This window comes from Symphodus melops (assembly GCF_947650265.1).
Source record: "Symphodus melops genome assembly, chromosome: 22".
Classification (NCBI taxonomy): domain Eukaryota; kingdom Metazoa; phylum Chordata; class Actinopteri; order Labriformes; family Labridae; genus Symphodus; species Symphodus melops.
This window is the reverse complement of record NC_136712.1, coordinates 18,881,739-18,905,657: the sequence shown is the minus strand read 5'-3', so window position 1 is coordinate 18,905,657 and position 23,919 is coordinate 18,881,739. Positions and strand designations below refer to the sequence as shown.

At 46.8% G+C, this 23,919-nt stretch overlaps 1 protein-coding gene across 1 annotated transcript in view; it reads right to left on the bottom strand.

The window, feature by feature from the left end:
• The window catches only part of scube1 (signal peptide, CUB domain, EGF-like 1), a 79,515-nt gene that overhangs the window by 41,704 nt on the left and 13,892 nt on the right, over window positions 1–23,919 (bottom strand). The window contains exons 3-4 of the mRNA XM_079335524.1: window positions 20,682–20,807; window positions 10,153–10,287 (exon numbers count right to left, since the gene is read on the bottom strand). Coding sequence (XP_079191650.1) covers window positions 10,153–10,287; window positions 20,682–20,807 — 261 coding nt within the window. The remainder of the gene's footprint in view (window positions 1–10,152; window positions 10,288–20,681; window positions 20,808–23,919) is intronic.

Sequence of the window (23,919 nt, the reverse complement as noted above, 5' to 3'; positions counted from 1 at the left end):
GGACACGTTGGACATGTTGCTGCTGGAGCTGGGAATCGAACCCTCGACCTTCTGCTTAAAAGACGACCACCTCTACCGACTGAGTCATGCTCAGCCAGAGAAGAAGCTTTACAAAGACCTACAGAGCTTCAGTCATCAGACTGAGCCAGTGAGGGGACCAAAACATGGCCGACAGCTCTGTTAGACTGTAAACTTGATTAATACTTGGTCTTTTTGTTCCTCACTATTTGAATCCATTTGGAGGATCTAACCCCCCCCCCCCCCCCCCCCCCCCCCACCCCGCCCCCCTCATACGTGAAGTCCCTTCACGGGGCCCACGAGCACTTCAAGTACCTCATTAAGGTGCCATTCCCCCCGGAGAGTCCCCTCCACTAACAAAACGTCCTTTCTCTGACTCGGCCAGTCTAACAGTGTGTGACAAAGAAAGAGCGAGCGTTTCATCAAAGTCCAAAATCAAAGGAGCCAAAGGAAACTGTTCATTTACACCGCTCACAGAAGATCAACCAGCGTCCTCAAACTGATGATGAATCTCTTTTTATATGGAAAGCAACGCAGATAGTGACGTGCACGGACCACCTTACACATCCGACCGGTGACTCATCCTGCTGACGGAAAAAAAGAAGATTTAGGATCCATCTGAAAGATGCATGACATCTTCTCAGCTACACGCCTTATTGTGAATAACTCTGATCCTTCATCCAATCAAAACTGCTGAGTCATCAAAACATTCCCCCCGTACAGTGTGTGTGGATGGAGACATGAGCTAATCACACCTATTTGGTTTTTTGAAGCAGGCTGTAAACATGTTCATGTCTGCTGTAAAAACAGGCTGTTTGAATGGGTGTGTATGTGACTTCCTGTGCTGCTGCAGCCAGCCTCTAGTGGACACTCCAGGAACTGCAGGAACATCTAAAAGTGGACCCTGTCAAACACAAAGAAGAAGCCTGGGGGTAAAAACAAGAGTTTCCAGAACATGCATCGACTCTGTTTGAAAACTAAACTCGGAAGAAATCCGAGTTTCTACAATCAATTTAAACCTGGAAAAGTCAAATAAACGCAGGAAGAGGGAGAACCATGGGCACAGGGGGGGGAGAGGGGGGGGGGCACAACTGAGCCTAAAACAACAAACTGAACGCCGTCCGCAAACTGCGGCCTCTCAACGTGTCCGATGTGACGAGGCGGCGAGGAGCCCGCCGCACATAGGACACATTTAGAGCGTGATCTGATGAGCTGCTGATTCACACAGAGAGAGAGAGAGAGAGAGAGAGAGAGAGAGAGAGAGAGAGAGTAGAGAGAGAGAGAGAGAGAGAGAGAGAGAGAGAGAGTGAGAGAGAGAGAGAGAGAGAGAGAGAGAGAGTGAGAGAGAGAGAGAGAGAGACAGAGAGAGAGAGAGAGAGAGAGAGAGAGAGAGAGAGAGAGAGAGAGGTGAAGAACATGTCACAGGGCATCGACGTTTCCTGCAGGATATTTAAGAAAGTCCTGCATGACGACAAACACCAACATTCCTGTTTTAAATATTTGAACCACGTGTTCGAACAAAGTGCCAAAAGAAACATCTCCAACCAACGACCACGACCAATCACAATGCATCCTCGTGCTGCTCAATAATCACCTCTCAGTGTTCCTCCCTATAAACATAAAACAACCCCCACTAATTAAAGCAAGCAGTCAGATCGACCTGAACGCTCTGTAAAGATGAAACGCTGATTCATCCATCCACGTTTTCCTTTGTTCCAATGTTTCCGTTGAGCGATAAGAATGAATGTCATCCGTCATTTTCAAAGTTCACGATCAGAGCGCTTGAAATGGGATGGACAGAAATCATCGGGAAGACATCGAATGAATCCAAACAAGGAAGTTGTGTTTCGGTAACGTGAAGTTCTTCAGATTGCAGTTCATACAGGTGCACATATTCAAGATACTGGCTGTTTAACGATTTTATTGTATTATTATTATTATTATTATGTTTTTATCTAATTTAATTCTGCAATGTGTGATTTGTCTCCTGCTTGCTGCTGTAAATGTCTCCGTCTGTGAGATGGAGACAGGATTGTCTTATCTTATCTCTGTCCCTTCTAACTGCAGTTCTGGGGCTAGTATTAGCGTGCAGAGTGAGAGCTCGCTGCTCGGAGAACAGCTTTGTTTGGATTGGAGAGGTCAGCAGGTTTACGACTACCGAAGCTCCTCAGCGGAGCCCCAGCAGGTCCAGATAAAACACGGAGACACGTCTTCATGGCCCCCAGCACACCGTCTCTTTATTATCCTCTGTCTGTCTTTCTCTTTCACTTTCTCCATCCACCTCTCCGGAGCGCCGACTCCACGCCAGCTCCAAGCATATCACAGCCGTGTTATTGCAAACCTGACTCTTACAGCGTTCCACCCTAAAGCCCCGAAGTCTGGCTGGCAGAGTATGAAAAAAATAATAATAAGAGGAATGAAGTGAAAGACGGAGGCGGATGGAGAGAGAACAAGTGAAGAGAGAGGAGAGGAATGTGGAAACAGAGAGGTAATGAAGACGGAGGAATCATTTAGAGGCTCACACTCTCGCGCGCTCCTCGCCGCTCCCTCTGAGGACGAAGAGGAATGAGGTGATGCTGAGCGCCAGTCTCACAACCTGATCTGCTCACACGGGACACATTTCACAGTTTCACTCAACTGTGGACAAATTATGATGTTGACTTCTGAAGATATTTCAACATTCAAAAGGTTAAAAATGAAATGGAAGACAAGAACCAAGGCCTCGGCTTTTTCACCGCACACTGCTCTCCACTGTGCACACCGGACTGCTCCAGTTACAAGAGACTTTCAAACTTGTGTCTGATGGCTTCACTGATCAACGCAGAGACACGATCTGTCCTTCATGTCTGACTGTCTGTTAGCTCAGTCTGCAGGGACTTGGCTTGGGAACGGGAAGGCCGCCGGTTCCCGGTGAACGTCGGGACTTGTGACGTCTCTCCATTAATGGTCCTGCTTGTGCATGTGTGTGATGTTCAGGCGCGCGTGTGTGTGTGTGTGTGTGTGATGTTCAGGCGCGCGCGCGCGTGTGTGTGTGTGTGTGTGTGTGTGTGTGTGTGTGTGTGTGTGTGTGTGTGTGTGTGTGTGTGTGTGTGTGTTTGAGAGAGAGAAAGAAGCACGTCTCTAAAATAAGAACAGAGTGAGAACCAGCAGTTCCTCCTCGGGGATAAATTATTTATTAAAAAATAATAATCCAGGATGACAGTCCAGTTCACTATCATGCTATCGTGAACTTTCTTTTTGCACGAGTTTATTCCAGCCTTCAAATAAAAGCTGAATTCAAAGTCTTACAGGAGCAAACTCTTACGAGTCCTCACAGCCGTCTCAAACCCCCCCGTCTCCGTCCGCGCTCTTCTAAATGCCGTTTTAATTGAAATGTGTCGGGCTCCGGCTCCGGCTCTCCCTCTGCTATACGTGCTGAGCCATGAATTTCAATGAGAGCTTTTCTTCAGCGGCTGCATTGAGCTCGCTCCTTATTTAAAGGACTGTGCCTTTCTAATAACCCTGCACAATCTCTTCTTCAAACACTGGAGGAAACACACACACACACACACACAGACACACACACACACACACACAGACACACACACAGACACACACACACACACACACACACAGACACACACACACACACACACAGACACACACACAGACACACACAGACACACACACACACACAGACCTTTCTGCTCTCTTTCTGTATGTAAGTTCAAACCTGGAAAAGAGCAAAAAGGAATATTTCATGAAAATGTTTTCTCATCACTCGAGCTCGTTTTTTTTCCTCACACGTGTCCTCAGGTCACATTTGGATGAAAACCAATCAGGTGACAGCACTGAGCAGGAAGTGAAGGGTTGTGAAAGCATCTCGTGCATCGGTGAACTCAAAGAAGAACATGAATGAACCCAGAGAGAGAGAGAGAGAAAGAGAGAGAGCGGCCGAGGAGCCGAGTCCTCTCCGTGGGCGGACGGGAAACGTGGTCTTAATTTAGAGGAACACTAACAACCGCTGGATGCTGACAGACTGTTCTGACAGATCCGATCTGTGTTTACAGCAGCTCCAAAGATCTGAAGAGAGAAATGAACTGCACAGGTTTTGTTTTGTTTGTCACCAATTAATACCACGATCGTTTCCCACAAAGTAAGGACAGAAGCAAACAGATGATTATCCTTAAAGGAAACACATGTCCTGTTGCCTCTTATTTTATAAGGAGAATAATTCAGATTCAGTGGAGGGCAGAAAGCAGCGCCGCGCTCGGCACCATCGACAGCTTCACCCCAAACACTGAAGTGAATACTGAGAGGTTATCTCCAGTTTGAAAAGAAAAGACATCAGAGCTGGTTTTATTAAGTGGAGGGACGTCTCTCTTCTCTCCTGAGACTGAACTTTACTGATCCCTCTGGGATGACTCCCTCCAGCAGCATATAAGACAAACATAAAACGGAGCAGGTAAGAAAAAGTAACAGTATAAAGAATCAGATCAAATAAATAAATAACAGAACAGTCTCAGTTGGAAAAAAGAAAAATATACAAAATATGCAAAATATAATAATATTCAGATCAAAGTAAAGGTCAGTGATCATCATGGGGTGGCTGTGAATTCAGCTGTGATTGGTTGAGGTGACTTCCTGACGTTGTGTGTGTGTTCTGGTGTGTGTGCTGTGATGAAGGAGGACACCTCGGAGGAGGGGACGCTCAGCGTGCAGGATTCTGAGACGGCTCGTGTGGTCTGAGTGAGCGCAGCGGCGTGGAGTGTCGCTCTGCTTCCAGCTCACACACACGTTGGTTTCATGTAAAAGTGTGTGAAACCAGGAGACCGGAGGACGAGTGTGTGTGTGTGTGTGTGTGTGTGTGTGTGTGTGTGTGTGTGTGTGTTATTGAAGTCCCATGTTTCCTGTGCCTACGACTGAAGCACAACCAACGAAACATTTCCACTCAACATAAATAAAACTGCACTAAAAATAAAGCACAAAAAAACCAAGAAAGAAACACGAGTCCACCTTCAGGCAAATAATCCTGTTTACCTCTGTGTGTGTGTGTGTGTGTGGAGGGGGGGGGTTAATCCCACGCTGGAATAATATTTAAAAGTATTTATACTGAAGTCACTTTCAGCTTCCCCCCCATGCTCAGTGTGTGTGTGTGTGTGTGTGTGTGTGTGTGTGTGTGTGTGTGTGTGTGTGTGTGTTGTTCCAAGGAAAGTTCACCCGCAGTTAAACTCTGAGTTCCAGACTTTTAACAGAATTTACGCAACAAATACTGAATGATTAAAAAATCTGCAGAATGCAAAGAGAGACACACACACACACACACACACACACACACACACACACACACACACACACACACACACACACACACACACACACACACACACACACACACACACACACACACACACACACACACACACACACACACACACACACACACACACACACGATCGAATCAAAGTTTAAAGAAACTTTACCTGATTGACTTTTTTGATCCCTGATAGAAAACAATTCATAAATAATAAACGCAGCTTTTGAATTGTTTGCATGTTTTTTGTTTTTTTTTAAATTTCACGCTGCTGCTGACTGACAGCGAGGAGGTTGCTGGTTTGAATCCCCGTCTGACAGGAGCCTCTCCGTGTGGAGAGAACGAACACATGCTGGTTACCTGCTGACTCTGACGTGTGAGGTTCACTGCCCCAGACTAAAGTCTGCGTTTGGACCATCTGTAGGTGCCATTCTTAGTTTGACCTTCATCACCTGATTTCTTCATTTATAAATCCGACATAGCAGCTTCCATTTCCCAGAGGCCACGCAGAGCTAACGCTAACCCTTTCATGCTGTCTGCAGAGTCTGCAGCGAGCTGTTGCTGAACGCCAAACTTAAAATAAGAGAAGAACTTTTGCAGGTTTGTAAGTGGGCGGTGTGTGTGTGTGTGTGTGTGTGTGTGTGTGTGTGTGTGTGTGTGTGTGTGTGTGTGACAGGTGGAGTGTTTGCAGCTCTTGATGAAGGTTGTAATTGATGATGATCACAGACGGAGCTCCCTGTACTTTAGTCTCCACGTGCCCCCGAGCTGCGTTTAAAGCTCCTCCACCTCCAATTTCCTGCTTTGGTTTGTTTAAAGTGAGAATTCCTCCTCCATCAAGAGTGTGTGCATGTCAACGTGTGTGTGTGTGTGTGTGTGTGTGTGTGTGTGTGTGTGTGTGCACAGCAACCTCAGTCTGCTTCCTCTCCTCACACAATTCCAAATAAACGCACGCAGCTCCCACTGCTTCGCTCCTCCGTGTTTGTCTCTCTCTGTTTATTTTTTCTCTTTCTCTCCCCAAACATGCACGACTCCCCCGTCCACTCCTCCCACAATGCATTGCTCTCTTCACCTTCCTCCCCATCGGAAAAGAACTGAACTCTACAAAACACAAGTTGGACTGAGTTCCCACTGAGCTAAAAGCGTGCGAATGTTGTCAGATGAAAAGTTGCACCGCGATGCGACGCGACGCGACGCGGCACGGCACGGTCTGAAAGTCCACTAAACATAAGGTGAACTCACGTCGGGTGTATTCCTCCCTCTCTGTTCTCAGGGCTGAAACAGCGATTAACTCAGAGGCTGTGCGTTGCCGCGACGACCTCTCCTGCAGGTCAACAGATCGTCCTTTATTAAAGCGTCATCTCCCGACCAATCAGGCCTGACGCAGCTCGAGCGCGCTGAATAATAAGGGTCCAATAACACTGTCCTGGGTGATGCTACTTTAATACGTACAGGTGTGTTAGCTCGTAGCACACTGAGAGATGAGAAAAGGAGTTTCTGTAGAGCGGCGCTCGCAGAGTTAACTGCACGTGCCCTCTGCGTGGCCTGCATGCTGGAGCAGCCTCAGCACATCGGCCTGTGTTAATTGTAATCCCTAACATTATATTTAGCCTTCCAGGAGCTGTTTTCATCTCTGCCGACACTGCTCGTAAATCACACACAGCCCCCCGCCCCCCCGCGCTCGTACCCACAGGGCTGAGCTGCAGACTAATGATTTTTCAAACTGACGGGGGAAACACAAACGCGAGGGCATCTAAAGAACGCAACACAGAAATTAAAACAAAGCGTCAGTGCAAGGATTCTTCTGGCGTCCGAAAAGAGACGGCGTTAAAAATTCAAAAAGTTGATGCCAGCTCAAATTTTGCCAGAAACTTTGGTGTTGAGAAAAGAGAAGAGAATTTACAAGCGGATTGTTTTCACCGCGTTTGGGTCCAACAAGCATCGTTAATAAATCAGAAAGACCCGGAGGACTCGGAGGTGTCGACTCGATTGAACCTTTGCACTGCTGCTGCACACTGCAAACTGGAGTTTCATCAAAGGAGTGACTCAACTAAAGTTACTGCTGGTGCAAACGCAGCTCCACTTTCATCCTTTCTCAAAGGTAATAAAAGTTCATGCAGGAGTCTGTTCGACAAGCCAAAGATCCAAAATATCGTATTAATAGAAAGGATCTTCTCGCTGCTCCTCGTGTGTCACTGCCGGAGCGTGTGAGCCATACCCGACTCATGCACTCATCGTGACAGATATGAAACATTCCCCTCCGTGCAGCTCGCTCGCTCGCTCGCAGCTTCTCTCCTCTGGATGCTCTTCAGGCCGAGCTGTGAAACCAGAGCGAGTGGAAACAAACCATCATGGAACAAACAATCGCTGCAGGCTTTATGATCGCTGACGTCGAGTGCAGAGAGCTGCAGGCAGACGCCCAGCACACACACACACACACACACACACGGACACACTTCACACTTGTGCTTGTCTTCACTTCTATCAACACGAGTGTGAAATGAAAGCATGGCTGCGACCCTGCACTGCATGCTGCTGCAGCTCTGTGACGCTCAGGGTCACAGCAGACCTGACTGACAACAGGTCACAACGCTTCTTCTGCTAAACCAGTTAGACTGGAGAGGCAGTCCTGACGGGGCGTATCTCTCTGATGTGCAGTGAGGGCGAGCGACCGTACTGGACTCCCTGTTGGACCAAATCAAACTTTGAAATCATTATTTTACAGGTGGAAAATTATTGTTGCTTTAAAACAACAAAAAATAAAAAACATGAAGGTTGTTGCATGTTTTTTCAAAATGTGAACAATTCTTCTTAAAGTGGTACGAGCCCTTTGTTTATGGTTGCTGTAAAGTGTGTACTGCCGTCATTTCACCTCTTTAATGAGGTGTCAGCCCGCTCTAAGAGAGCAGCTCTGATGTGCTCTGCAGGTCACATGACACGGACCTGGACCCTGCTTTGAATATGTGCAGTATGTGTCACCTGCTCCGTGTCGTCGGATCGATCCAGACGCTAGAAGCATCCGTGTGACAGACACGTGCGTGCTTTCACACCTTCTCAAAACCGACCCGAACAGAAGACATGAAAAGAGGAGATGACGAAGGATCGCCTCGATGAAGACGATGGGATGCTGCTTCTATTCCTGTGCAGGACACAAAGTGTGTGATTGAGGATCTCCGGACGGGGGGGGGGGGGTCGGTGTGGTGGAGGTTTACGGCTCAGAGTCGGAGCGTACAGTAAAATCCCACACTGCTGCTTCCTACACTGCTTGTTTACAATCAGCAGCAGGAAATAAACAGCTTCACACAGTAGCTGCTTTCATTTGGCTTCATGTATGGAAGCGAGGAGACGCAGCACTTTAAAGATTAAGGAGCCATTTGTTCTGTTTGAAGAGGAAAGTGAGTCCTTGTATTTGATCTGCCGTATAAATACGTTTCTATTTATCGAGCATTCTTCGCTCCGGCACTGAGCTCCGGTTGTCGATGGCTGTCATCTGAATTAGTTTTCCTGCTTGTGACGTCCAGGAATATCTCTGAATGAAAGAAGAGGAGGGAGCAGGCTGGTTTCTGGGGTTTCCACTGAGCAAACATCTTTCTATTTCTGCATCTTTTTCACCTTTTTTTTTTTTTCTTCCTCTGAACGTCCCCACAGAGAATCCTCTGACATCCTCAAACAACCTCCTCAAGCCGGCACCACTTTGGAAAACTTCTCCACAGTCTCGAGGCTGCACACAGTTTTTTTTTCCGATGTCAGAATAAAATCACGAGAGCAACAAACGATTTGTTCTCTTTGGATGTCGGCGCTCTAAAACTCAGTTATTTTAGAGAAAATCGGAAATCTTTTTTTCTATATTTGGATGTTCCACCAGGTGCATGATGGGAAACATCCTGTACAACAGTCTGATTGTGTTCATGTGTGATGTCTTTGCAGATAGCCGTTCTTCACAGTTTTATCGTTACTGGTCGGCGTGACACAGCTTCACACTGACCAATCAGAGTGAAGCTCAGGAGGAAGGAGGCGTCCCTCTTTTTCCCGCTCCAGCGTCTCCTTTGTGTCCGGCTGCAGAGATGATGGACGACTGTCCTCTCGTCTGTCTTTGAACTTTCCGGCCACACTGTCCCCATTCACAGCAGCGTGTGTGTCAGTGTGAACGGAATGTGTGTGTGTGTGTGTGTGTGTGTGTGTGTGTGTGTGTGTGAGAAAGGAGAAGGACACCCACTCCTCACCTCGGGATCATGCGCTCCTGCAGCACCCCTCGCCACCGCCGACCGACCCCAGAAATGAAAGGTGACAGGCGTAAAGGGGTGGAGGGTTCAGACGTGACACAGGCGTGAGAACACGCGTGTCACAAGTCACACATCACACGCAGTGTCTGTCACTGAGTCGGAGGGCGACCGAGACGGAGGCGTGATGTCATGAACTCAAATCCCACGTCTGCGTGTGATCCTCAAAGCCGGCCGTCGGTTCACGCAGCGGGGAAATGTGACTCCTCAGGAAACTCCTCCTCCACATACATCCAAAGAAAGGAAGGAAACTAATGCCTCATCCAGTTGTTCTTCATGGATTCCCTCGGTCACTGAACGCTCCGCCACGTCGGCACGCTGAACCCTCTGACTCGACCCGGTGACACAGCGCTCTCTCTCTTTTCTCTTCTGTCTGATTTGAAACGAGCAGCTGAAGCTTCACAGAACAGCTCGGCCTGTTATCGATCGGCTCGAGTGCTGCACAGAACATCAACTACAACCCCAAGTATGGTCACTTCCTGCAACCCAACACGCCAGACTCAAGACTTTAACATGGCGCCCCTGAAATCCGCCAGCTGACATCACAGCGGTTAGCGGTCTTACCATCAGAGCGGTGGATGCAGGTGTGCTGGTTGTCGCTGAGGAAGAAGCCGTCCGTGCACAGACACTCGTAGCTGCCCATGGTGTTGACGCACACCTGCTGGCATCCGCCGTTGTTGTCCACACACTCGTCCACGTCTACGAGAGAGAGAGAGAGAGAGATGATAATAATAACTTTATTTATAAAGCACCTTTAACAACGACAGATAAAAACAAATCCATCAACACTTAGAGAAAGAAAGAACACGGGGTCAACAGACGGACTAAACAGGAAGTATAAGAAGGAGAGAGACAGGATTTAAAAGTGATCAGTCAGATCTTCACATCCATCCTGAAAGTGACAGCGGAGCGAGGACGGGGCTGATGTGACGGCGAGCTGATGTGACGGCGAGCTGCTGCCGTCTGCACCGGCTGGAGGCGGGACAGTGATCCATGAAGGGACTTACAATAATCCACAACATGAACATGGACCGCTTAAAGCTTAAGAGCCGGGAAATGACTGATGAGCTGGATGACACCAGCGACAGGAATGTGAGGACGAGGCACACACACACACACACACACACGCACACACGCACGCACACGCACACACACACACACACACACACACGCACGCACACACACACACACACACACAGGAGCAGCCGTGTTTGATCCCTGTTAAAGTCAGTCGAGGGTGTTACATGTTTGCAGCTCACTTCAGACCCATCAAAATGTCCCATTGGAAATTTACTGGCCCTTCAGCTGCACAGCAGGATCCTATAAAGTTTAAACACTGTGCAGCAGTACACACACACGCACACACACACACACACACACACACACACAGCAGACAGGGTGACCTAACAGGCGTCTGATCCTGGCACTGTAGGTGGTTAAATCAAACTGCTGGCACCAGGTGGTAACAAGGCTCTGACAGCATGAGTGTGTGTGTGTGTGTGTGTGTGTGTGTGTGTGTGTGTGTGTGTGTGTGTGTGTGTGTGTGTGACCAGAATGCCTTTGCATTGTGTTTAGTCGGAGGTTGTGAGGTCGACCTTGCAGACACGTCACACAAACACATATAGAGCCTGTATAAAGTTTGCACGTTGTTTTATCTGTCGAGCTGACAGAAGTGACAGAAGTGACAGAAGTGATGATATGAACTGATGTTTTTAACAAGGAGAATATTTGAAACATTTTGCTTCACCTGAAGCCGACTGGACTGGAATCATTCAGGGTCGTTTACGCCCACTGGAGGTGCTACATTTTTAGGTAGGATGGTTTGCAGGTAAATGGGTCAAATACATCCACTAAAAGTTTTTGTTTCTGTCTGAGACAAGCTCAGACTGTAATTCTCTAGATTTTCCCCTCATGACATCACAAAGGGCAGTAGCCCCTCCCCCAGGTGGGTGACACTCACACAGCTAGGTGTTTGTTCTGCCCTCTGAGTCTGCCTTCTCACCGTAAACAATAGGACATGGAGCCAGAAAGCAGCGAGTACACCCGAGCCCTTCCAGAGAGGGGGCGTGGTCAGACACAGCTCATTTACATATTTAAAGCTACAGACACAGAAACAGCCTGTTCTGAGCAGGGCTGAAATAGAGGGGTTTATAGACATGATCAAATACAGGATCAGAGTGGATTTACAACAACACACTTCACAGCTGTGGCTAAAAGGACAACAATGCTTTAAAGACTTCCACAAACGTTAACACCAACTATTAAAGAATAATATGTTGTTCTCTCTCCCTCTCTCTCTCTCCCTCTCCCTCTCTCCCTCTCCCTCTCCCTCTCTGTGTGAAGACGAGTCTGTGGTTTTACCTGGAAACTCGCTCTCTACTTTTAGAGAGCGGTGTTGGACTTGTTAAAGCCCTTCGGGAGCTTTGTTAACAGTGTGTGCACAGAGGGAATGCTTTACGGTCATGTCGACGCTGGTGGGACGGAGGAAGAGGAGGAGGAGGAGGAGGAGGAGAGCAAACCACTAACACTCAGCCCTCTACCTTTCCTTCCTTCTTAACTTCTTACTTCCTCCTGGCGAGGATTACTTTAGACTTTCTCCTGAAATAACGAGATTGAAGAGCAGACACCGTCAGAGCTTTGCACTGACTTAAATGAAGGGGAAGAAGAGGCGGGCTTTTTTGCTATTCTTTCCTGCTGTGCACAGATGTTAGAACCTCAGACAAACGCACGCCAAGTGTCTGAGGTCTGCCTCAGTGCCAAGCGATACCAACCTTTCAACAGCACTGTTGCACAACCCTGAGTGCGGTGAAGTTGTGCATGCTGTCTTACTGGAGACTGAACGCTGGTGTTAGCTGCAGGGTTTCCATCAACCTGGGGTTCGACTTTAACTCTGCAGAGTCTGGATGGATGCTCGGCTGCAGGTTGCAGTTTCCACACTTCTCTTTGACCAAAGCGTGATACAATATTCTAATGTTTTGCAACAGGTTTAGTTTTTTAGGGGCTTTGCTGGAACAAAAACAGCCTCGATGGTTCCCCTCACAGCCTCCAGACTCTGCTGACAGACGGGGTAATTTGACCTCCGACACAGCAGACGCTCGCCTGATGCTGCTTTTAACAGTTTGTTTGAAAATGTTACCAAACAGGAAGTTGTGATGAAATTGACCTGAAAGACACAAAAAAAACATCCTGACGGAGGCAGCTGGAGACAAGCAGTGCGTACAATTACTGATTTTATCAACGCAGAGCGATGTCAACGCGGCTTTCAGGATTTTCAAAAAGTATCTGATGCTTCAATAAATAAATAAATAAATCAGGTCTATTTCTGGAACAGGTTCAAACATGCCCGGATTTTCCTTCAGGGAATTCAGTCGGTGGGATTTAGACTCATAATAAGCTCTTCTTACTATTATTCAGGATTCCAGATTCACCAAAACCAGAGGAATTACCCAGTCATGAATCACTGCCCATAACAAGAGAATGGGCATGTTCTGGTGTAAACTGTGGGAACTGCACTGCTGCAAGTAAATCCTCAGTGTCTGCCATGTTCACCTAAAGTAACCCTGAGAGCACCACCCTCTCTGTTCTGCACGAGTGCGTCCATAAACCTGCAGGTCTTCTGTGAGGATATGAAGAGGAACAAACAGAAGTCTCCAGGCTGGTGCTCAGAAAACGCTGCGTCATGTTTGCACTCTTCACACCAAACTGATAGTTTGTGCTTTCTGCACATGTGCAAGAGGCGATAACTCCAAGAGCAGGGGGGGGGGGGGGGGGGGGGGTTCAGACATTCATTTATTACTGTGTTAATTTCCTCTGCTAAGAAAATGTCGATACTGTCGTCACATGAGAAGTTTGTTTTCCTTCGTCACTTTCGTTTCACTTCCTGTGCAAAGAGTCGCTGACCGAGAGCCAATCAGAGAGAGAGTTCTCCGCTCGACTGCTCATCGCCGACTATAAAAGTCGAATCAGGCCAAAAGCCTCGGACACAGACGAGCCCCGACCTCCTGATGGTCGGCTCGGCGTCTGCCTATCTTAAGTGTCCCGGCTGAACTCAGACAACCTCCATACACGCTGACACTAAAGCCTTCTTATGACTGTGTGCAGAAATCTCCTGATAAACTCAATATGTTTTCAGGACGAGCTGTTTATGTGAGATGCAACATTTGTGCTTGCCCTCCTGGTCTGTGATTGTGCAGCGAGTCAGAGTGAGCTGATGTGAGAAGGCAGCAGGAGAATTCACCTGCAGCGACGTTTAGAACTGCTGCACGCCACCGTCACCATCTCCCCGCTCTGATGAAGCTGGCGCATCGTGTTTCCAGACATGAGCGAGGGCAGATGAAAAAACACGTTTCAGTCCCAGCCATGAAAACATGTCTGTCTCTCCAGGAAGCAGGGGAAATCTGATATATTGTATGGGGCTCCGTTTTGTCGTACTTTGGAGCGAATGATTCAGTGAGTGAAAAGTTTGACACGCTCGGTCGCTCTTTGGAATTAAACTTTTTATCATAACAGAAAGACTTTTTTTGGCTCCTTTAATTGTTATTATTTTAGACTGTGTGATGCATCAATGTGGTCTTCATAGCTTCATGCAAGCTTGTCAAAACTTCGCCTCAGTTTATCTTCACAAACCCACCCCCCCTCCCCGTCTCGCCCCCCCCCCCCCTTCACATCTCACCGTGCAAGAAGGAAAAATAAACTCAGAAGTTCACAGAGGGAATCGAACCATCGACACATTGAGCCCAGCTGTGTCCACGACAAAAGCAAATAAATAAAGTCAAAATCAAAAGGAAGCCAACGGGACGGCTCTGTAATCAGAGCTCAATTATGCAATCTTAAATCAATTAGTGCCCAAACTTGTTGACACAGTGCATCTGGGAGATGATGGAGCAACTTCCTGCCTGCTCACGCAAACTCTTTTTTTTCTCCTGTTCTCAAGGGTCTACAGTACATTTTTCCAGAGCGCCGTTTGTCACCGAGGCTCGTCGAGAACGCCACAGAGTCCTGAGGTCTGCGAGGATAATGCTCTGCGTCTATTAAAAGCCACAAGGCCTTTATCGCTGTCCTCGGGCGAGCAGAGAGCGTGCGAGAAAATACGGAATAAATCGAGCGTGAACTCTGACGGAGAAACAAACAAGTCAGACAAAAATGTTGTTATCGGATGGAGCTGCAGCGCTGTGACAGCGAAGACGTCTGCTGCAACAAATGTCTCCTGTCCGCAACACGTCCACATTTTGTTCCCAGCTTTGATTCATGAGTCAGAGACGCAGAACACTAACAGCTCGCAGCTCCTCCACTCCTACGGAGGACATGTGAATGTAATTTACAGAGTGTTGAACTCATCACAGCTGATTCCAGCCACAGCCATGACGTGTGTGTGTGTGTGTGTGTGTGTGTGTGTGTGTGTGTGTGTGTGTGTGTGTGTGCGTGTGTGCAGAACGCGTCCCCATTCATACAGTAAATCTCCTGCTGAATGAGGCACTAGAGAGCGACACATCATCACACGCACACCGACGTCTTCGCTGACAAGCAGCGTCAAGATGAAGGTCGGCGCTGGATTTAAAAACCGTGCTTTGACAAAAGGCCGACGTGCGAGTGTTTGCACGGTTAGCGTGCGTCCCAGGACTCTCAGGGATGACAGTAAATCTGAAGCATCAGAGAGTCAACACGCAGGAACGCGTTACCCAACCTGCAGCCTCGTACATCACACTGATGCGTCACGTCATCCTCTCACAGAAACCCCCTTTACAACTATCACATGTATTATGTGACTTTCCAACAGGAGACGTTTAACAACATGATGTACTGCTGGTCCCGTTTGGGGTCACAAAGGGGGCTGGCGCCAATCCCAGCTGTCATTGGGCCAGAGGCGGGGTTACGCCACGGACTATTCGCCTGTCAATCACAGAGAAGCAGCCTCTCTCACATTCACGCCTACGGAGCCAGCCGCTAACCTGACCAGCGTGTGTTTGGACTGTACTCAGAGAGAAGCCACGCCATGCACGGGGAGAGCGTGCAGACTCCACACAGAGAGGCTGCTGTCAGACTGGGATTCAAACCAGCAACCTCCTCGCTGTGAGGGGACAGAGAGAACGTGCAGCCCTGCTCTTCTAAAATGACAGCCGGCGTATTCTCAGTTCAGCCAACCTGCACCACTTCTGGAGGGTGTGTGTGTGTGTGTGTGTGTGTGTGTGTGTGTGTGTGTGTGTGTGTGTGTGTGTGTGTGTGTGTGTGTGTGTGTGTGTGTGGGTGTGAGAGAGAGAGAGAGAACACTCTGCACAAAGTGAGATACGACGTCCATCAGGCTGCGTCTGAGCTTCAGACATTTCACTGTGAGCATGAAAAGATGATCTTTGGTCTAACACTGGAAGTGCACGAGGCCATGTTCCTGCCTCTGTAATAAAAATCCTCCAGACTAATCGCTGGAGTTTATTGAGCCGTTAATTAAGACGTGTGCGTCATGTGACCACTTCAATGGAGAAGAAAACACTTTGCATGCTTGATGTTTGCTTCCTCCCGTGAGGATGGATCTTATAATCAGCACTTTGTTCTAACTGTTTACAGCTCTCTTTCAATCAGCATGTTTTCTCTCCTTCACAGGTTCTGTTATATAAGCATCAGTCTAATGTTAACTGCACAGGTCTATCTATCTATCTATCTATCCATCCATCCATCCATCCATCCATCCATCCATCCATCCATCCATCCATCCATCCATAAGAAGCCAGGGATGCTTTCAGCGTTTCTGTCGCCTGGTGTCTGTTGGAAGTCCGGTAAAAACATTATTTGACCCGTCTGACAAATCGATTTAAAAATGACGACAGAGAAGAAGGGAAAGGAAAGGTCGGCAGACGGCTATTAAGCTAATTAGATGAAAGTTAGTACAAGGTCGACAGGCAGTACGGGAACAGAGGAGGAGAGGAGAGGAGAGGAGAGGAGGAGAGGAGAGGAGAAACGGAGGAGAGGAGGAAAGGAGGGGAGAGAAGGAGAGGAGGGGAGGAAAGAGGAGAGAAGAGGAGACGAGAGGAGGAAAGGAGACGAGAGGAGGAGAGAGGAGAGAAGAGGAGACGAGAGGAGGAAAGGAGACGAGAGGAGGAGAGGAGGGGAGGAAAGAGGAGAGAAGAGGAGACGAGAGGAGGAAAGGAGACGAGAGGAGGAGAGGAGGCGAGAGGGGGAGAGGAGACGAGAGGAGGAAAGGAGACGAGAGGAGGAAAGGAGAGGAGTTGAGGAGACTAGAGTAGGAGAGGAGGAAAGAGGAGAGAAGAGGAGACGAGAGGAGGAAAGGAGACAAGAGGAGGAAAGGAGATGAGAGAAGAGGGGAGAGGAGAGGAGAGAAGGAGAGAAGGGGAGAGGAGAGGTGAGGTGAGGGGGCAAGAGGAGGAAAGGAGATGTGAGGAGAGGAGGTGAGAGGAGAGGAGAGACACTTACATGGCAAAGAAAGAAACAGATATAAGTGTCATTAAATAAGGAATGGAGATATAATGGAAGAGAAGGAAAGCAACATGTTGTCGGCCTGTTGAAGCACATATGGTCCAAAATAAAGACATTTAATACAGAAGAACAGCAGAGAATAGGAAAGGAGACGAGAAGAGGAAAGGAGACGAGAAGAGGAAAGGAGACGAGAAGAGGAAAGGAGACGAGAAGAGGAAAGGAGACGAGAAGAGGAAAGGAGACGAGAAGAGGAGAGAGGAGGACAGGAGAGGAAAAAGGCCAAGGAAAAGAGGAGACAAGACAAGGAAAAAGACACTGAAGGGAATCAGAGGGATAAAAAAGGAGGATAGAAAGAGAAATACTAGAATGTGAAGTAAAAAAGACAAAGAGAGAGAAGAACAAGAAGTAAAGGAGAAGAGGGGGAGTGAAGGGAAACTGACGGACAGTCGAAAGGATGGAGAAGATCATGAAGTTAGGAGAGAGAGAGAGAGAGAGAGAGAGAGAGAGAGTAAAGATATGGAGGGGAGGAAGAGAAAAGTTAAAGAAAAATAACCTGATGAGAAGAGAAAAAGAAAATCAGAGAGGGAGGAGCTGAAGGAAAAGAAAGAAGGAAAGGAAGGAAACAAGGGAGGAAGGAGAAGACAAGAGGACGGTGGAAGAGGAAGTGATGTCATGGAGTGACTGTGATCGCACACATCTCACGCTCTGATTGGACGCCGGCTCGTCTGAACTGTCACCTGCTCTTAATTAGCAGTGCGTTCGTTAAGGCCGCGTCCCATCAGGAGTTTGAGCTTCCTGTCGTAAAGAGCCGCTGATGACACGTCTCACATGACTCAGCCGCCGCCATTTACATGAGCGGCACACACACACACACGTGTGTGAAGTCCCACCAACATCCTTCAGCTGACCACAACACACAACACACACACAGAAACACACAGACACACGACAGAAACACACACACACACACAACACACGATACACACGCGACACACAGAAACACACACACAAACACACGATACACACAAGACACACAGAAACACACACACCCACGACAGAAACACACACGACACAGAAACACGACACACAGAAACACACACACACAGGACACACACACAGGACACACAGAAACACACGCACACACACACGTTTGCTCGTCAGTCATTTGAAGCTTTGTTGTAAAATGTGACGGCTTCATTCTCGACTGGTATCTTTTTTTTATTCTGATGTCAGGTCTGGAAGCCATGACAGAAAAAATGATGTTTTCTTAATTTTGTAAGTGTTCAGTCATGGAAATGTGGAGTAAAGACCGAGATGTTTTCATCACGTCTGGGACGAATGACAGCCTCACTTCTGAAGGACATCGTTTCCCAACAGCAGCCAACGCTTCAAACTTGTGCTGATACAACAGAACACACCTGGGCCAGCTGGAAGCTCGGCAGGATTTTAATCACTCCTTTTATTTCTAATCTCTTTCGAGGTTTGGTGTGTGAAGTGAAAATGTGAATTGTGATGTCAGTGAGTGTTTGACTCTGCTTTATTTCAGCTGTCAGAGTCATTCCTGTGAGCTGAATCCACAACTCAGCGGCTCGTCTGCACCGCTGGCTGCTGTTATTAGCACTCAATCTCTCACTCAGTCTCTCCAAAGGCTCAAAGAATGAGCTGCAGCACTTAGAGATGCCAAAACACATCCCAGCAAAGACGCCCGCTCATCCAACCTCGCCTGTTTTCATGTGTCTGATTTCATCTGCGCACTCGTCAGTCAGCGGCGGGCGGCCGACAGCATGAAATGTGTTCGAGCACATCCGTGCAGAACTACTTGTTGCACGGGGCAGAAAAAACATTTGTCTGGCTGACAGTGAGTCAATAAGGCTCAATGAGCTGGATCCATCAGTAATAAAGCTCAGCCAGATCTCTGAAGGGGAACTCTTCAACCCCGAGCGTCCTCCGGAAAACAAGCTGCAAACAGCACAAATCATGGAAAGTTCCAAACAATGACAGAGGGGACTATCCAAGACACACACACACACACACACACACACACACACACACACACACACACACACACACCTCACAGAAGAAGCACAGTAAGGCATCTATTCGCTCACAATTATTTAAAGGTCACATATTCTGAAAAGACACTTCTCCATGTTCCTCGAACAGGCCCTTCATGACATCACAAAGGGCAGTAGCCCCTCCCCCAGGTGGGTGACACTCCCACAGCTAGGTGTTTGTTCTGCCCTCTGAGTCTGCCTTCTCACCGTAAACAATAGGACATGGAGCCAGAAAGCAGCGAGTACACCCGAGCCCTTCCAGAGAGGGGGCGTGGCCAGACACAGCTCATTTACATATTTAAAGCTACAGACACAGAAACAGCCTGTTCTGAGCAGGGCTGAAATAGAGGGGTTTATAGACATGATCAGATACAGGATCAAAGTGGATTTACAACAACACACTTCACACACATGATGAAGAGGAGCGAGGACACTGATTTCACCTGAAGAAGAGGAGGAGATCATGTGACCTTTAAAGAATCAGCGTTGTGCATTCAGACAACTATTAAAACAAAGATTAACACCAAGTACTGATCACAAAATAAAAGGCCAAAAACATAAACCACACATTCAAAACAGACTTCTCAAACGCCTCTAAATCCTTCAAAGTCTCCAATTTTCCAAACAGACAAATATCCCATGATGCCACATGAAAGCCAGTAATAAATCAAAGATCATTACTCAACATAATGAATAATCAACAAGACATTTATGGGTTTCTATTTTGACTGATTTTATGTTTTACAACAAGACAAGATGGTTTTACAAAGTCCCTTTAGTCTTTCAGTTCATCGATCAATCCAGTAACATCCAATCATTTCGTCACCTCTGTTAACAGAAACACATTCAGAAACTCTCTGCCACCAGATGAATTCAATCTGAGGTTTGTTTTGAAAAGAGTTCTTGAAGCTACGTTTTAATCAGTAAACACGCAGTTAAAGATGTTAGCAGAGCTCTGCTGTACATTAAAAACAACGTTTCGCAGATTCTCCATTTTAGGTGTAAAGATGCTAAAATGAGCAAATCTTCAAGCTGAGGAGAACTTTAAAGGGGACATATTATAAAGAATCCACTTGTACCGTGTTTCTGAACATTTATTTTGGTAACCTGAGAGTCTACTGACCCACAACATGTCCTTTGTTTGTGTCTGCAGAAGTCTGTCAACACAGAGGAAAATGCTCTGTTTCTAATGTGCTCCCCTTGTGATGTCACAGTGGGATTCTTGTAAATCCCTGGTATCTCCTCCCATGGACTCCACCCCCAGCCTCGAGCAAAACTTTTGTGCAGGTCCAACATTTTTATTCTCTTTAGTGAAGGACTGGAGTCTACGGGGAAAACTCAGGGGGCGGGGCTTATTGCATTTAAAGAGACACACACACAAAAACGTGGCATTCAGAGAGAGCTGCATTCTACATGGTCACAAACCTCCTCTGCTGCTTGATTCATGAAACACAGATGTTTCATTTAGACCACAGGGGGCGCTGTTTGAAGAGGGGGATAATATCTCCTCTTTAAATAAAGGTTGATGCATTTAACTCTTGAAAACAAGTTAATCTGATCAGAAAAAAAACATTCTGTTTGAGTAAAAACTAATTTGTCTTAGACAGTCCTTACCGAGGCAGTTGTGTCCGTCGTGGGCCAGCATGAATCCATCGTAGCAGGTGCACCTGTAGTTTCCAGGTATGTTGATGCATTCATGGACACATCCTCCGTTGTAGTCGTTCTCACACTCGTCCATGTCTGAAAGAGAAAGACGGTTTAAGCTACTGACACATCATCATTTCATCAGCACACTTCTTTTCGCCCTCTTTCTGCAGCCGTTTGCAGATGTTTTACTAATCGAGCATTGATCGGGCATCGATTGAAGAAAAAAAACAACAACAAATGATTTGGTCCAAGTTTGGGATGAATTAGGCTTTTTTTTCTTTTTTTCTTGTGAGTTATATGCTGCACATTTAATTCTTGTCAATCAATGGAAATAAAACAGCTCTTGCTGGTACTTTAAACCCAGATGAGCCCCCTCAAGCAAGAAATAAGGAAAATGCAGCTAAATAAAATGGCCGACATGGAGATAAAAACATTGGTTCTTTAAGTTTTCTAGTTCATCTAGTTGGTGATTAATGAAGAAGCATTACAGTTTCCAGGAAACTCCTCGACCATAGTACCCTGACAGCAACTTTTCAGGCTAGAGGACACTCAGTGAATAGTGAGGAGAGTGTAAACCAGTGGTTATTCGCCCATGATGCACCCTTGCCCCCCCCCCCCTCCTCTGTGCTGGGCCAGCGGAGGCTTCAGCAGGAGCTGCTCACAAGTCGTTGCCATGAGGAGCCACTTAAACAAACCTAATCCTCCCCCTCCGTGCCAATAGCAGGAGATCCGGCAAGAAAACAAGCTAACATCCTCCTTCTCCTCATCCACATCCTCCTCTTCTCTTCACTGAACATGAGTGCAGGTATGCATCGTCTCCTTTTCACTGTCTGTTCTTAACACTAAATGGGATCACATACACAAGTGCAGAGTGGTGAGAGAGATTCAAATCTACTGTTGGAGGTGATTTTAGCATGTTTACCTTGTTCATTATCTTAGGAGGTGATTTTAGCATGTTTACCTTGTTCATTATCTTAGATTGGCATCCTGTAAAGCTTGTTATTGGTTGTACCAAATTTCCCAACAACACATGAAGTGGTTGTTGAGATATTTGATATGTTTGGGCCCTGCTTTGGCTCAGTTGATACAGCTCAGTGAAGGCCCCATACACAAAGGCTCCAGTCCCAGACACCGACTCTTTGATTCAGATATAATCCCCCCCCCCTCTCCTCCTTACAGCCCCCCTGTCCCTCTTCAGCTCTCCCATCGATAAAGGCAAAGATATTTAAAAGCAACACGTCAGCGTCAGGGTGCTACATGAAAAGTTAATGGATCACTAAAGTCGGTGATATTCAGGTTCTGGGGAGCGCTATGTCAAAACCAAACTTCACGATAATCTATCTTTTACTTTTAGAGATATTTCTGTCCGGACCGAAGTGTCTGATCGACCAACCAGCAGACAAACCGACGCCGGTCTTCTTCAGACCATGGAGCACATTGTCAACGTTACATATTTTATTCACATTAATAGTGAAGCCTGTGAAGTTAAAACTGTTCAAACTGAATTCAGTACATGTGTTTCATTAAAACGTCCGGCACAATGAAGCACAATAAATATATTTAGGATGATTTTATGGGTCCATGCATCAAATATTAAAAAATAGAAAGTCCACACAAAAGCCCAAGACATGAAATGTTTTGAACATTTAAACACAGACAAAAGTGCTTTTTGCCTGCATTCTTTCAAATGACCAACAGGAGGCAACGCCAATAATGTTAAAAAAGGCCTACAGTGGATTTATTGTAAATAAGTGTATGGTCTCAGTTCCTAGTTCCAAGACTTCTTGATTGTTAAACATGGTCCCATCTAAATAAAATCTGACTTTACATGATAAAGTCTTTATTTTTTTGGCTTTTCTGCAGAGATGGAACCGCGTGTAGAGTCGGAAATGAGGGAGAGAGAAAGTAGGAAATGACGTGCAGTCAAGGAGCCTCCGGTTGGATTCAAACATGGGCCGCCCACCTGGAGGACTACCGCCTCCGTACATGGGGCCCCACAGGTCCACTTCTTAAATAACGTCGATGCATTTTAGTGAATCTTGGAAACCTTCCTCACTCCAAACAAGTCCTTTTTTGTAGCTTAAACCCAACCACATGATGCTCTTTGTAAGCCTTCCAACAAACCCGACCACCGTCAAACAACTTGTGTTGTAACAAGAATGAAGAACTTACACTGCTGGAAAAACAACACTGCCAATGAACACACTGCAGGCAGCAATTATGGTTTCTTTTAAATGGATTTGGCAAAATAATTAGTCCTATACGGACACTTTTTCCAGGCGACTTGTCGAAGTAGTGCATTCGATGAAAAATCGTGTTCAACAGATTGGCAATGCATGACTGCACTTCTTTCCTGTCAACACCAATTTCAGGTTGACATACGAGCCGGGTGTTTGTTTGTGTGATCACAGAGCCGTCAGTGAGTCAGGTTGCCAGGTTGGAGCGATGGTTTACTGGTACATCCTGGGCAACACTCTCGCAAACACACTGACGTTTCTCTCAGCCTCAACATCCTGCATGTGGACACAACCCAGACTTGGACACTGAGTATACACACACCCAAGAACACAAACATACAGCATGCAAATCACCAAAACACATGTGCACACTGACTCAAATTCCACAGCACTTTCTCTCCACAGAACACTTCCATTCAGCTGACTAACATTGTGAATTTGGCTCGGGAGCGCTTGCTTTGAAGTGTCAGAAAGCGGGCGGATGTAAACATGAAAAGATCCTCGTCGGAGAGGTTTCACTTGGTTAGAAATTGTCATGACGAAAAGCCAAATCAATGCCACATTCTGCACCATGAAACGCCACAGACATGTTTACCGGAAGCCAATTACACAAGCCGACACACAGCTCTAACAAAGGATGCTCTGTGACTGAAAGTGAGGAACCAGGTCAGCATGATTGGGCTTTACAGGAACACTTAAATCCACATAAACTCAGAAGATTAATGACACCTCTTTGCATTAAAAAGATATAAATCAAACAGCGAGCAGAGCCTACTTCCAAAATGTTCCAAAAGCGATCTTTAATTAAGGTGCACGTCTGCACAAAGAGCCGGGATTCATTTTAAATGTACGGAAAATGTAAAAAGTCATCAAAAACGAAAACAAATGAACGATGTGGAAATGAAGAAGTCTTTGCCTCGTGGATATAAACTCCTCTCAGCAATCACTGGCTCATCCTTAAAGGCATT